This window comes from Lepisma saccharinum, chromosome 3 (assembly GCF_977018435.1).
Source record: "Lepisma saccharinum chromosome 3, izLepSacc3.1, whole genome shotgun sequence".
Classification (NCBI taxonomy): Eukaryota; Metazoa; Arthropoda; class Insecta; order Zygentoma; family Lepismatidae; genus Lepisma; species Lepisma saccharinum.
In genome coordinates this window covers 3,905,071-3,921,594 of record NC_139231.1, presented here as the reverse complement: position 1 = coordinate 3,921,594, position 16,524 = coordinate 3,905,071, and the positions used below count along the sequence as shown (strand labels likewise).

Genomic DNA, 16,524 nt, shown 5'->3' with positions numbered 1-16,524 from the left:
TTTTACAATAAAATATATCCAACGAAGAAAATGGTTAAACAAGAACATACAAAATAATTTTTTGTATTGTCCTTATTTACTCTGCTTTTCTGCCTCTAGTATAATCATAATTCTTCAGCAATGGAGACACAAATTACCCATTTATTCAAGTAATTATCCAAACATACAAAAACATACAACTTTATGCATATTTTCAATACACAATCCAACTTTACACAGACCATTCCATAGTAACAGTCAATTCACATCATCTTCCTCTAGGAGGCAGAATAATAATAATGAGGATGAATGATGATTAAATGGAATTGATGAAGAAACCCTACAAAGGACAAAGCTTGAACCTTTAAATCTTTGATGGAAAGGCTGGGATTCAACCGCTTAATGCACTCAGAGACCGATGCAGGTAAGAAAGTGAAATATAATTGCAGTTATTTTTTAATATATTAATTTCCCAATCATTTTCAGGTTTTTGAATGTTTTAACACAATTTTCCATCAAAGGGAAACCTACCCCCGTCTTCCTACTTTTCACCTGGACCATGCAGAAATAAACTTGAAATTTTCATAAGATTTACATTCAAATGTATCATTACCAGTGACCGGATTTTAATGACCTAAAAATCTTTGAAAAATAACGTTTAAAATGACAACAAAAATCCTGTAACATGACCTAAAATCTTTTAAAAATGACCCAAAAATTCGTACAGGCCTCAATCTGCTTATTGAAAATAGTATATATATTCCAAGCCATGGCCCCCCCTTGCCCCCCTTCCGGACGCCCATGATTCCAAGACAAACAATTTAACAATTGCTTTTTCACCTTGGTGTGTTGTACGGGCTGTGAATAAGAAACTCAACAATGTTGCATTTTGCGATTTTCAGACAGGCTTTGTTGCGCTGGTAGTTAAACACAGATTAAGTACCGCAAGATACTAGGGACGTTCAATATACAGGGTGATTCTAAAGGTATAGTACAAACGAAAACCACAGATACCTCCCATGAAATAGAGACGAAAGTTTCCCTTCCACTTTGCCGAGAGATGCCTCCGTGAGGAGCTAGACAACGCCGAAAATGTGTGAAAATGAACTTCACACCTCTGTACAGCCAGTACCAGTGAAGATAGAAAGGCGGAACAAACGAAGTCAAAAGGAACACCAAAGTCGCCCATCTGAAAAACACTAGGCGGCAGCTGCGCAACACATGCGCATGGGGTTCCACAAAGGAAATAGGAGTGTCCCGCAAGACAAGTGAAGGGAAAGGGTAGCGATCGACAACGGTAGGGACAAAAGAAGCAATGAAGCATGAAGTAACAATTGCACAGCGGGAAACAAACACATGCAGCGCATGGGGAGTCCCCAAACAAAGTGGGGAGACACCGCAGCAAGAACAAAGCACGGTTCAACAAAAGAGAAAGAGGACCGGACGGGGAATGGTACCTGTCAAGGAGACAACAAATGCGGGACGAGGGATTCCCCGTAGCAGCACCGAGGGGATGTCACACAGAGGTCGTGCGCCAGCAGGACAAACACAGCAACTACGGGCACAGGAGGTTTATTGCCACGCAAAGGTGCACTTACAGATAGGAATAGTACGTAGTACGTAGTCGTACCCAGGACTGACGTTGTTACAAAAGTTGCTCAAATTGACGACCACCACATTCAATGAAGGCATTGCAGCGTCGCAGGAAATTCTGGCGAACCCTATCAAAAATCCATGGCATGGTACACACCTCGGCCGATGCTGCAAGTATCAGCGCTACCAATGTTTCCTTGTCAGGCACCGGGGTCTCGTAGACGAGTGTTTTCACATGGCCCCACAAGAAGAAATCCATTGGTGTGAGGTCAGGCGAACGGGCGGGCCAGGGGACGGGGCCCTCTCTGCTGATCCAGCGCTGTGGGTAGGTACGGTACAAAAGGGTTCGCACTGTGCCATCAAAATGTGCAGGCGCTCCATCCAATTGAAACCACATACGATGTCGCACGTTGAGGGGTACATCTTCTAGCAGCTCTGGAAGGACTGATGCAAGAAAGGTGCGATAGAGGCGGCCATTTAAACGTGGTGGCAGCAGGTATGGACCGATAATCTGTTCATCGATGATACCTGCCCAGATATTCACTGCAAACTGGGTCTGATGGTGCACCTCGACTGCTGCATGTGGTTTCATAATCCCACAACTGGCTGTTTCGGCAATTGAAGATGCCCTCACGGGTGAATGTTGCCTCGTCCGTGAAAAGCACATGGCGCAAAAAACAGGGATTGTCGGTACAAAACTGCAACAGTCGTTGACAGAATTCCACACCTCGTGGGTAATCCCCAGCGTGCAACGCGTGGACTCGCTGTGGATGATAGGGATACAGCAGATCATCATGAAGGACACGCCACACTGTTGACTGTGATACTCCCACTGCACGTGCAATGCTACGGGTGCTAGTGGACGGTGTGTCGTCCACGCGAGCAAGTACGTCCTCCTCGACCGCCGCGGTGCGCACATGTCTTGGGTGACCGACATGATGGCCTGCACGTAACACACCCGATTCACCAAGGGTACGGTGCACGTTCGAAAACAACCTGCTGTCGGGTTGTCGCCTCTCCGGATACTCTCCACGATAAAGGCGTGCAGCTGCTCGGCCATTGCCATCTGCAAGGCCGTAGACAAAATGCATGTCCCTCAGTTCTACAAATGTGTAGCGTTCCATGGTACGGTGAGGATAGTGCCAATTATGGAATACTGTACTGCAGTGCACAGGTGGCACACACACACACACACACACACTGGTCACAACGGCTTCGAAACAACGTACTCAATTGTCGTACGTCAAGCACACCACCACCGCACCGGCTCTTTCACTGACACGCTCCCTGACGCTGCACTTCCAATCAGCCCACACGTCCGCACGGCACTGTGGTACAATCAGCTGACGTTCCTGAGCCACCCGTGCCTGTGCTCTTCACTACCTGACCACTGCCGTCAGGTGGGGCCATGTACTCTGGGGCCTTGTCATCGTGGAAAACATGTAGCGTCCTTCATTCTTGCCCCATTCACCCACAACACGTACTTCGTCCGTCTTGCTCGAGCCGACGGGGAGCACTACGTACGATCGTGTGGTGTTTGTGTACACCAATGTGGGGTAACCCAGCAGTTGAACAGACGTGCATACCCCCACGTAGCTTCATTACACGATTGTCCCATGCAGTTTATCTGTGCAGCCTTGCTCGGCCCGGTCTCACACCCACGCGGCAGTGTGCGGCTGCGGTGGTGTGAGGCCACGCTTGGTTTCGGAGCGGAAGGCTGCGGCCGAGGAGGGACTCGAGTTGTTCGGCTGGAGTGGCGCTCGGAAGGAAGCAGCCGCGTCAGGTCTGGGAACGGTGGACCTGGTGATCGGGATGGAAACATTCCGACCTCGTCCATTAGTGTCGTCCACCGTACGGAGTGGTGGGGTCCGTACGACACTCCAGCAGCCTTTCGCCCGCTCCCACCCAGCGATGTGCCTCCGGCTTCATTTCTAACAGGCTGATTGGGCCCCATCACAACGTTTGTTACAACGTCAGTACGGGGTACATGGTCCAATCTGTACGTGCAACTTTCATTAGCAATAACCTCCTGTGCCCGTAGTTGCTGTGTTTGTCCTGCTGGCGCACGACCTATGTGTGACATCCCCTCGGTGCTGCTATGCTCGTCCCGCATTTGTTGTCTCCTTGGCAGGTACCATTCCCCGTCTGGTCCTCTTTCTCTTTTGTTGCACCGTGCTTTGTTCTTGCTGCGGTGTCTCCCCACTGTGTTTTGGGGACTCCCCTTGCGCTGCACCGCCAGCACCGCCATTTCTGCCCCAAACCATGTACGCGTCTGTTGCCTGTCGAGTGTCAAGGACCACTTTGCTTGCATTCTCGGTGTGTTTTTACATCCTACGTCGTCCTCCCGTGGTTCTGCAACCCCGCACTACTTTTCTCGACTGCACTGCTTCAGTCATGGTGTTTGTTTCCCGCTGTGCAATTGTTACTTCATGCTTCATTGCTTCTTTTGTCCCTACCGTTGTCGATCGCTACCCTTTCCCTTCACTTGTCTTGCGGGACACTCCTATTTCCTTTGTGGAACCCCATGCGCATGCGTTGCGCAGCTGCCGCCTAGTGTTTTTCAGATGGGCGACTTTGGTGTTCCTTTTGACTTCGTTTGTTCCGCCTTTCTATCTTCACTGGTACTGGCTGTACAGAGGTGTGAAGTTCATTTTCACACATTTTCGGCGTTGTCTAGCTCCTCACGGAGGCATCTCTCGGCAAAGTGGAAGGGGAACTTTCGTCTCTATTCCATGGGAGGTATCTGTGGTTTTCGTTTGTACTATACCTTTAGAATCACCCTGTATAAGTTTCCCTGTGCTATAAAACATTGTATAAAGCAATGCCATTAAAAAGAAGCACATAGTTGACAAGCCCCATCCTTCGTCTACAAGGAACAACAATCGATTCATTATCAGACATGAAGGCGCTCAAGGGCGAAAAGTAAATGCTTGTTTGGAAAATGCGGGCTCGGGTCATAAGGAGTTCAGAAGCATGGATGCTAAGGGTGTTCTGCTTATGTACTTTTTGAAACAAGGAAGAACAATTAATGCTGACCGTTATTGTCAAACATTGGATAAACTGAAAAACGCAATTCGACATAAGCGACCAGGTCTCCTGTCAGCTGGTGTCATTCTTCTTGACGATAACGCTCACCCCCACTCAGCAGTGCAAACACAACACAAAATTGAAGAATTGGGGTGGGAACGGCCGCCCCACCCTCCATACAGCCCCGATTTAGCACCGAGTGATTTCCATCTTTTTCCGGTATTAAAGTCTGAATTGCAAAGTTACCGTTTCGAAACAGATGAAGAAGTGAAGCGGAATGTGAGAATAGTGCTCAATAGCCAGAGCCCTGATTTTCTTGCAAAGGGTATGGACAAATTGCTGCAACGGTGGGACAAATGCCCGAATCTCTATGGGGATTATGTGGAGAAGTGAGGAAGGATCCTCCTACACATGTATGTATAGTTTTCTAATGTATCTTAAAAATAATTTTTTTACAGCATATGGAAACTTATATATTGAACGACCCACGTAACATTCAGACAAAACAGAAATTGTTGAACTTCTTATGTTTCAGCATGCAATGACACAAAATATTTAAAAAAATGACCGAAAAATAAAAAATGGTAAAAAATGACCCCAAAAAATTACATTTCTTTAACCTGAGGAGGGTGTTCAGGATTTCTGTAGTAGTTAGCAATGTGTACATTGCACCAGTTAAAAGATGAAATGTCATCAAAATCCGGGCACTGATGATGTGATGACAATATACAGTCAAGGTATGATGTTCAGCAAGTTTTTCCTCCTGGGCTATATATAGCTCTTTTCTTGAGTGAGGGAAGTTTATGATTTTGAATTCAAATGAAAGTTTGAAATGTTCTCTTTTAAAAGGTAATATCACTTTTCAATGTAGTTGTCACCAGCATCGGTGGACTAGTTTCTGCATGCCGTCATGACACCAACAACGCATCTTTCCAGCTGATGGCTGTTGTCTTAAACTTCTTTGGATAAGGTGAGTTTAATTGCTGGGTCATAATGAGGAGCCCATGTCTCATCACCAGTGACAATACGATGCAGAAAGTCCTCTCCCTCTGCCTCGTAATGTCCCAATTTTGCTGACACATTTGCACACGGTCTGATGAAGGACTCACATGTAACACACTTTTTTGAACCCAAGTTCTTCATTCATGATGTGATTCACTGTTCCAAGCGATATTCCCAGAATGCCTATGATCTCCCTCTGCTAAATGCAATGATTACCACGAATCAGTTCATCAACACCTGCCACCATTTCTCGAGACGATGCAGAGACAGGGCTTATTTTTAAAGTTGCTATGACTGGGTTGTCCGTGTGTACAGTCCCCACCCATCTCCTCAGCATGCTAACGTCAACGCTTGCTTCCCCATATACACATCCAACTGTGGATTTCAATATATGGGACATCTTCCACAGTCAGATATTCAATCACAGCACGCTGCTCGAGCCATACGTTCACATAGTCTGACATCTTTCAAGCTACTGCTCCGAAGTTAGTGGCACTACCTCAAACAAAAAGCATAGTCTGAGAGCAGACATTCCAAACTTTCCCTTGAATGTAAAATCATAAACTTCCCTCACTCAATAACAAAGTTATAAGGCCAGGAGGCAGAACTTATTGAACAACCCTCGTACCATACAGCTTTAGTTTACATAGGAGAAAATTGGTCTAAAATAACCTGTATGCTGTGACAGACCATAAAATATTTTAAATAACTTACTTCAGGAGGCTTCAAATTCGAGAGAAATTCTGTCAGCAATCGAACCTCCTCCTCTTCCTCATCTTGAACGCTGCTGCTTTCCTCTCCATCTTCAGAAGTTCCTGCTGCGCCTGCATTCCTTTCTTTAGATCGACGCATTCCATTGGTCACTTCTGGGAATGAAATAAATGAGAGTCAAAATTCATCACATTTATAAAAAGAACTTTGCAAGATTCTCAAGAAAACCTTTCATGAGAGACTGCCACATTTTAAGATTCCACTGGATGTTGGTATCCCAGCAATGACATTTTTGAAAGTGGCTTCTATTTTGAACCCACTACTGTCTACGTGTTTGTCTTATAAAAACCCAGGAAAACATGAGATGAATTTGAATGTCCTAATTGGACTAACTTTTCAGAATTTGTGATATTGGCATAATTCTTGGAAACAAAATAAAAGGTTCGAGACAACTGATATGCCCAAAGTTCAGTCAAACCTCAAATATGAAAAGTCAATGCACTGAAACAGTATTTCAACATACTGGTTACACCTGAATGTCAGTAGCCACATCCTGAAGTACAACCTTCTGAAAAATTACCAAATTACTGCACAATATACAGAGCGATCCATTGAAGTGTAGACTGTTGCTGCATCAGTGTTTGCGCTATTGGCAAGTGAGAAACTTGTGGTTGTATGTCGGCACTGTAGACTGTCCGTGAATCAAGCAAGCAAGTTTCCATAACTAGATTAAAATGATTCATTTACGATATGGAACTTTTACACCTGTGCATCTTGTTTCAAATCGCCTCTGAACTTCACATGCCGATTGAGTTAACACACATGAATGAATCATATATAACTACAGGCTGTGCAGTAGAAAACATTTGCTGAGCCATAACACATTTTGCGGTTAAATACACTAGGGGGATAAAAAACAATACGTAAGAAGCACCCTATCACTTCACAGTGGCCTGACTTAATAAACAGGCCACACTATATAATACAAGGACCCTTATCACTTCACAGTCTCCTGTCTACCTTCAGAACCTTCGTAAAACTGGTTTCTAGACCCCCTCGCCAGCTTACATTAGTGGGTATCTTAAAAAAGATGTATACAAAATGTGTGCACGTTGAAGACAATTAGTCTGAACAACTACTTTTAAAAATCTGGTAAGTAAATCACTTTTTAAAATAATTATGAAAACTGTTGTGTGCTTGCTTCGATACTCGACAATGCCAACAAACGGCTGCAAGTGCTTCGCTTGCCGAGAATTCAATGGATCGCTCTGTATAATAGGTTACGAAAAAGTTGGAATACTCGTGTATGGTATGTGGCTAGAACTACTTCAGACTAGAAATGGTGATGAAAATAACCAATTCAAAAATGATAAAAAAAAAGAAGAAGTAATCTTCCGATTATAAAGATGACCAAGGAGGCCTTGATTGATCCATCCTCTCGTGCAGACTGGGCATTTCCTGATGAAGCAAGTCACGTAGTTCTTCCATAATGCAAGTCTGGCCACAATTTGGTGACCAGTAAGTACAAAGGGTGGTCAGGACTTGAGTAGGGTGGCGAAAGGCAGGACGAGGCATTTCACAAAAGTTGTGGATTGGATCGTGGACTAAGGTCCCGGAAAACTGACCGGATTCACTACCCCGGAAGCCCGGAGACACTTGGTCGGCGAACAGGTGCGTGGATGCCGGCAACGGCACTCTGGACGCATCACTGGAGGAGCTCGTGCTCCGCAGATCCATCTCGGACGGAACAATGATTCATTCTGAAGAGCACCCCTGGTGACGATCCTCTCCCTTTGGCAGCTAAAGCTCACATCAGGTGGCTACACGTGTAAGTGAAAGAGGTGAAGAAATCTCAGGTTTAAAAAGAGACTTCCTGGACAAATTCCAGTGAAGCAAGATGCGAAACCTGTCAATAAAGCAGAATTGATGATATACTGGTACCAGAATTTGATTCCACCAGTTAATCCACCTGGTACTTCTATGAGAAATCTTCAGCAAATCCCATATTATGAAAATCCAGTTGCGAGAACAAGTGAAGCACCTCGGGCAGAGAGAATCACTGTAGTATTGAATGTGATGTATTATTGCCAGCAAATGATGCACCCAACTTATCTAGCTGGATGATCATGCAGTACTATATACCATACACAAGCTTTTGCAACTTATTATGTTATATTATTATAAAATATACTTGATAAATTGATGCATATAATTGGAGTGGAAAACTTATATCCTAATCCTAAACAATGTTTTGAACAACTTATATTACAATTTCCACGCATAAATATCGGTATTGGTGGAAAATATTAAGCATACTGGTATGGGTACTGGTTCAAAGTGCTATCAGTTCAGCCCTAGTCTAAACCTCTTTCAACATTTATTTTTTCCAATCGTTACATTGAGTAAGATGTTCATAGAGTACTTGAAAATGAATACCTTCATGAGTACACTGGTAAATAAAATCCAGCCACCAAATAGTACAGATATGCCTCTCATTCACTTTTCATTAAAAAAAAACTGTATTTCTACTCCTTAACCTTATTCTTCTGGGGTGAAAAAATGTACAAGTATGAAATTAAAATAATGCCTTTACCTTTCCTAGGTGAGAGAGGAGGGGTTCCTTGAGATGCATTGCTAGATCCTTCACCTCGCAAGTGCTGCTTGTGCTCAAATTTCTTCTTCAGCTTAATATACTGACGATGCGTTCTTTCATCTTTATGAAAGTTATGAGGTGGAGGCGAATGACCTGGAAGAGACATGTCTACATTTAGTTTCTTTTAAACATCAAGATAAAACATATTGCTTATTAAATTGAAAATTCATGAATCAAAATAGGAAAAAATGCACTGGTTTCATCATGGATGTGTGTATATATAGATTATATCATAATTTGTGATTACAAACAACAAAATTTTCCATTGAGCCTGATCAAAGGTTTGTGAGTTCAGTATAGGCAACAGGAGGTTCAAGAATAAAAACAGAAATGTTCTTATTCTTAAAGCAATTGACATTTTATTAATAATAGTAGTTACAATTATGTACTTTGATTCTATTGTCCACAACAATATTTCACATTCAGTTTGATGAAAGATTGGTGGGTTTAGGGTTACCAGACGTCCGGATTTTCCCGGACATGTCCTACATTTTAGCCTCATGTCCGGCGTCCGGGAGGAATTTGAAAAATATCATAAATGTCCTACATTTTGAGCGTCACATAATATTAATTAGGAAAATACGTAACAGTAAAAAGTGATGCAAATTACAAGTCTATGGACTGCGCTTCCAAGCTCAATAGTGAAATTTATTTTGATTCAGTCATTGCACAAAAAGAATAAAGTTTGTCCTCCTATTAAACAAACGAGAAAACGGAAGCAATTAATGAACAAAGTTTTGGGAGCACTTTCTGATAACGTCGCTATTCAATGCCTGAGCAGAATTTCTTGCCTTAAGGTTTATACTGATGGAACAAGGTGGTGCCCATTCTTATTCAATATTCAATATAATTTGATTGTAAAGCAGGAGTATAGAGAACAAAGTTATTCAGGGTGTCTGCCAGTCAAGAAAGTCATGGTAGTCAAGAAAAAGTAAAGAAATCAACAAGTAGGTCAAGAAGTCAATAAAAAGGCAACAAATTATTCTTGTGGTCAAGGTTTATTTTACTCCACTTTTTTCTGTACCATTGGCTAATCGCGAAGATGAGGATGAATGATTGTAAGATAAGATCGATGAATGGATAGTAATAAACATATAGGGACAACGACACAAACCCCACATAAGATTATACTGGCTGTGAGTCCAGACGCCAAAGCCTCGCTTGTCTGTCAAACACAGTTCAGGATGCATTAATATGAAATAGCAGATGTAATTCTCTCCTTAAATTCAGCTTCAGTTTTCATCTTAACTGGCCCTTTGGTAGGGATTTTCATTAAATAAATATTTATTTTCTTAATTACTAATTTCCAACTTTACCTAAGTAGGATCTAGAAAAGTCCAGAAAAAGTCAATATTTCTGGATGTATTATTTTGGTAGACACCCTGTTATTGAACTAAAAACTACCCAAGGTGAAACCATTTTAAATTACAGTAATTGCTGAATATTTGCTTGCCATTACAGGTCATAATTCAAATGTTGAGAGAGTACTTTCATTACCATCAGCACAACAGACTCAAGAGAGAATTATTTTTTTCATAAAGTCTGTAAAATGTTTGGTATTGGTCCCTATAATTTCAACGAGTTTGACTGTTCACTCTAACATCAATATATAGTTTGACAAAACCTGAAATTTTGATAAAAATTGTCTCCTCTGAGAAGTAGCACTTAAATCAAGTAGTAAGAGGTGCATTGATTAGTATGATTGCAAGTTTTGAAATTGTGCATTTAAACATTCGTTGGGAAATAACTTTTTAAAAACTGAAAAGTGTCATTTTTCAACTACTTCCTAACGTGTTCTATAGAAATATGTATTATTTATTGAGAATGTGTTGCGTCCTACATTTTGACTTAATGTCCTACATTTTGGGGCAGCATGTCCTACATTTCCCTGACAGCTATCTGGTAACCAACCCTAGGTGGGTTCAATTTAGGCAACAGGAGGTTTGAGAATAAAAACATAAGCAATTGATATTCTATTTGTTAGTATGAGTGTCCTTCCCATAGTGCTGTCCTGTCATCCTTGAAACAAGTGGTCTTTGGCCGAATCTCTGGTATGAGGCCCAAAATGTCAGTGTTGACCCACCATTGTTGAGGACAACTGGATGGTTACTACCAAAGTGGTATTTGTACGGGAAGATGAAGAATCCCCACTCTTTGATTCATTTGGTTCATTCACTTCATTTTTCCGCCACTTTTGGCTAATTGCGAAGATGAGATGGGTGATGGCAAGATGAAATTGATGAAGGACACACAAAGAATACCCACGTCCAGGCTGGGATTCAAATCCAGGATGCCTGGCATCCTAGTGTGCTCTGCCATGGACGTCGTCTCCCTCTGGTTGCACATTTTTAGCCTTTGGGGATCTGATTTGTATACAATAACTCATGCTTACAAAGAACTTGATGGAATTCCACCCCCAAGCTTACCATCTAAAACCTGGAGTTTGGTATGGTACAATTTAATCCTGTACAAACAAACAAAACGTAATATAAAGTGTCTGATGATATTAATTCTACTTTCCACTGTTTCGTTGACAAACTTCCAACTTTTCAGGTATCTGTCAATCGTAATTCCATATGAGAGCAAAGGTTCCAGCTTGGCAGGACCTTTAACCGACAGAAGGGTAGCTTTTTTAGAATTTTCCTTTCCTTTCGAAAAGCCACTATGGTATTCCAAAATCTGAAAAATTACATTTGCTTAGAATTCCTTCTAGAACACTTCACGTGAATCTTCATGTTGTTTGCTTTCACTGTTGCCTAGATATTTTCAATAGTTTTGTGATTACATTACGCAAACGGTTTTTCCAAAGGAGAAGAGAATTCTAAAGAAAGCTGTCCTCCCATCCGCCAAAGGTCCGGCCGAGCCTTAAATTAACAAAAAATGCAATTAACTTTTAAAAGAGAAATGATCAGAATTTTGAAAACAGTTATAACATAATGTAAAAGAAAACCCACTTCCACTGCATACTTCAAATATTTCTCACAGATTTATCAAATACAGAAATTATGTTAAATTCAAGCCAGTGTAAGTGCAATCTTCAATGCACCATCATATGGCGTTACCTTGTTGTGGGGCAACATGTCCAAGAACTCCAGGCTGCAATGGTGTACCATAGTGTGGGGGTGGAGGATATCCTGGTGGCAAACCCTGATGTGTGTAAAATGGCTGTGGCGGTTGGCTGGTACTCGTGGCTGGGCCTGGTCCCTAGAAAACGAGACAGATACATTAGAAGAATTATATAATTAAAAACACAAGAACACACTGCATTTCTTTTTTACTTTCTGAAAATCAAACTTACCTTACACAGCTAATGCAAAAACGGAGGGCTATATATATATGTTTTTCTCTATGCTATAAATGTTTAAAGTATCTTTCCATTTGCAAAATATCATATTTTGGATTTCATCTGATGTTTGTAAATCTACCAGTCACTGTAATGTTTTAAATATGTATTATATAACAGCATGTTTTACACTATTCTAGAGATGGACCAATATCTAAAATAATGTAATGTACAACTGTTTTGCTCGAGTGCATGGGGTGTTTTAACTATTAATTAGCGGAAGCGTGATTATACAGGTTGTTTCCGGGCTGATGACACAAACTTTCATGAATGATGGAGAAGGGCAGATGCATCAATTTGAGATAAGGAACCCTGGTCCGGAAAGGACTTAGTCGAAAGTTACAACCGAAAATCGGTGTATGAAGATGTAATACTTTTATTACCTGCAGAAGTTTCACAAGCTGCTACATTCACAACAGTTGTTCAAAGTGGCTTCCCCCAGCTTCGCTGCAGGCATGACAACGTCGCACAAAGTTCTGGCGTACCCGTTGGAAGGATGTCCTGGCAAGAATTCTCGCTGCCTGTGACATTGTCCGAACGACTGCAGGGTTGTTCCAACGGGTACTCCAGAACTTTGTGCGACGATGTCATGCCTGCAGCGAAGCTGGGGGACGACATTTTGGACAACTGTTGTGAATGTAGCAGCTTGTGAAACTTGTGCAGGTACTAAAAGTATTAGATCTTCGTTCACCGATTTTCGCTTATAACTTTCGACTAAGTCCTTTCCGGACCAGGGTTCCTTATCTCAAATTTATATATGTGCCCTTCTCCATCATCCCTGAAAGTTTGTGTCATCAACCCGGAAACACCCTGTATATGACAACTTTCCTATTCTGACATTTCAGAATAGCAATTCACGAAGTAAGTTTCACTTGATTTGTTTATGTTATTTGCGTCGCTTTTCTGCCACTTTTGACTAATCGCGACAATGAGGATGAAACTGATGGGACACTCTCCAAGAACACCATGCCTAGGTCGAGATTCGAACTCGGGACACCTGATGTCGTACCGGCAAGTTTCAGTCGAAAAAAATGGTTAGGTTTACCTTCTCAAATTATTATTACATTCCACTGGATACTTATTATCACGTTAACTTTCATTGATGTTCCTTTCTACAGATGTCGTTAATGATAAGCAAACTCCATTTATTTGCATGTACAAAAGGGCGAATAAAATAAAAAAGTTTATGTACAAGGGAGAATAAATAAGTTATTAAAGGTCTGTATACACATTGTGGGATATACTTTAAACATATATAAAGTGTGCATTCGTTACCATTACTAAAACTCATTGTGCAAATGTGCAACACTATGCAACTCGTATGTTAAAATTTATAACCGTAGCTATTAGCTATCACAGTGGAAGTAATATCATCAATACAACACACATGTTCAAGTCTATTTTCGAACGTTCAATCTAGAAGCTATATTTAGAACTTATATATTCTTACCGCAGAAAACTTGATTATAACGGAAACTTTGCTGAAGTTGTTTTCTTTCGTATGTTTATCTAACTCCATGCTGTGGAAATTACGGCTGAACTTCGTAATTTGCCAATCACAACTACACGACATCCACGGTAGTAATGACGTGGCCAGTGCTGCGCATTTGTTTGTCGAACTCGTCATCTGGTGTGAGGAGATCGGGAATGTTCCCAGATAAGCAGGAAGTGACACGTTGCGGAAAAAAAATAAGAAAATGATATGGTGCGATTAGATAAGAGAATGCACCAGTGCCGGATCTACAACCCGCAAAACCCCGCAGTGCAGGGGGGGGGGGGCAATTAACAAGTAAGCCTTTAGGGGGCCCTCAGCCATTGACATAGTAGAGGGTTCGGTACTACTTTACTATACCGGAGACACCTATCAATGATTTATTTCGCAATTTTTTACATTGCTGAAGTACTATTCTGCATTGCGGAACATTTATTTAGGTGAAATAATGAATTTCTAACGAAAATAATGTCTATTTCTTACATTAACGAGTACTTACTGTTGTTCTTATTTCCCACAAACCATCCACGGGTAGCCCCAAAAACCATTGACATTAGCCCAAAAATTCACGATAGCCCCACGAACCATCACGGGGACGAGGTATGCCTACTAGGTTAGGTTCCATTAGCACTCCTCTCGTTCAATTTAGCATATACGGACAATGCGAGAGCGTATTGTGCTCTCGTGCAGAAAGCAAATGGCGGCAGCAGCAATAGCGCGTAGGAAATAGATTTTCGTAGAAAACCACATGCATTCGCATTAAAATGGATCAAAACTACATTCCCGAACATCAACAACGCCACAGAAAATGATTTGCGTAAATACTTTTCCTCTAAATTTGAAGAAATCCGTCTCCGGTATAGTCAAGTGTTACCGAGGGTTCGTATATGCGCATATAAAAAATAAACGTAGTTACTCAGAGGTTCAGAAACGAATACAATATACCAGGTAAAGTTAAAGTTCCCTATGCATGTCATGAAGGCACATTTAGGATATGTGGGGCAGGGCCCCACATATTTTCGATGCCGGACATCTAGGAGGTGATGTGATCAGCACCACGCTCCGGCCGCATTTACACCCCCCCCCCTTCCCAAGGGGTACCATTTGATTTGATGCTGGGTGGACCTTGGATCAGCTTTTTGCGGGGACAAAGCCGGAAAAATTCCCACCTTAGATAAAATCAGGCTACAATTTCATGAGAAAACAGTGTCATATATGTATATCACATCACCACCGGTTTCGAAACCCGGAGGGAGGGGCAGAGGGGCCCCGGCCCGTCCAGTTCTCGTTTAACCCTCTTATAAGGGGCCCAATGCATATCTTCCAACATATTACATAACTTTTGCACACAGAAACTTCACACACACAGGACTCTGCTCTGAAATGGGCAGAATCAATAATGTGGGACTATCACTCAGTTTGAGGGTCTTTCTTGTGCTTGTGCGTTTACTATTTCAGTATTTTCTTTTTCAAACTGACAATGAATTAATGAAAACGTATGGCATTTATGAATGAATATGTGCGAGAATTGAGGAAGAAGTATGGGAATACTGTAGTATTGATGCTCTTGAATGAGCCAGTGCATTCCAAAATAGACTCCTTTGTTTCCCTTCGGAAATGTCAAAAATCGTTCGCCCAGATGAAAATTTTATCTCGGGCCTTCCCTTTTTATGTAAATATGTGTGAAGATATTAAACTCCTATAAAGGATTGTAAGAGTAAGTATTATAAACAGAATATGATAAAACATTCTCAGTCGAAAGTTATATGTAAAGTATTATGTTGTATAATTACATAATCACAGTAGTGCAGTGAATTTTTTGTCCAGCTAATAAAGTTCTATGTACTCTGATATATACGTTTTGTTGTCAAATACAGTCCTTGCTGTACTATTACATTACTATTTTTCAAAGGTTAATTCAAGTGTATTAGGTTCCAGCTTAAGGAAAAAAAAATACCCCTCTTCCCACAAACAGAAAGAAATCAGTATTTATGCTTTACTTATCTTTACCCCCCCCCCCAAATCTCTTAAGAAATCGGTGCCTATGCACATCACCCCTTCCCATGAGTTAAATTCAATATGGCGGCCACTAATATGGTGGACATCCGCTTGGAACACACCAACGTGGTTCCCCCTAAGCCTAACCTGTTTCTATCAATTGTACCCAGCCTAACTCCTTTACTTTTTATAGGGGGTGTTAACGGACTTTTGAATCACCCTGCAGGCCCTCGTATGTGAGTTTGTCAACATGAGATCAAGAACTCATTATATATGAAGACATTATATATATATACACTATCTGGACATTCGTCACCGGACACCTCACCAAAGGCATGTGGAAGCATCATGGTGTGGTCATGCTTCTCCTGGTATGGTCTTGGTCCCCTTGTGTTAGTGCGTGGAAACATGAATGCAGATGCATACCTAACGATCCTGGACAATTCTGCGCTACCGACATTGTGGGCACAATTCGGTAGTGGTCCTTATCTGTTTCAGCACGACAATGCCCCATGTCATACGGCAGGTGTGATCAACACGTGGTTCGAGGATATGGGTGTGCAAAAACTTGATTGGCCCGCCCAAAGTCCTGATCTCAACCTGAATGAGCATCTTTGGGACGAGTTGGAGCGCCGGTTGAGAGCCAGGCCACACCCCCCAAAAAACACTAAAGAGTTGTTCGCCGCTTTGCAAGAGGAATGGAGCAGGATTCCCGTCGAAACCTAT

At 41.9% G+C, this 16,524-nt stretch overlaps 1 protein-coding gene across 4 annotated transcripts in view; it reads right to left on the bottom strand.

Annotated features, from left to right (window-relative positions):
• The window catches only part of mtgo (miles to go), a 596,892-nt gene that overhangs the window by 61,686 nt on the left and 518,682 nt on the right, over positions 1 to 16,524 (bottom strand). For 3 of the 4 annotated variants that reach the window (XM_083118289.1, XM_083118287.1, XM_083118290.1), the window contains exons 4-6: positions 12,028 to 12,169; positions 8,906 to 9,058; positions 6,316 to 6,467 (exon numbers count right to left, since the gene is read on the bottom strand). In XM_083118289.1, coding sequence (XP_082974415.1) covers positions 6,316 to 6,467; positions 8,906 to 9,058; positions 12,028 to 12,169 — 447 coding nt within the window. Of the gene's footprint in view, positions 1 to 6,315; positions 6,468 to 8,905; positions 9,059 to 12,027; positions 12,170 to 13,758; positions 13,888 to 16,524 lie in introns of those variants that run through there. The other variant, XM_083118291.1, reaches the window with a different exon arrangement.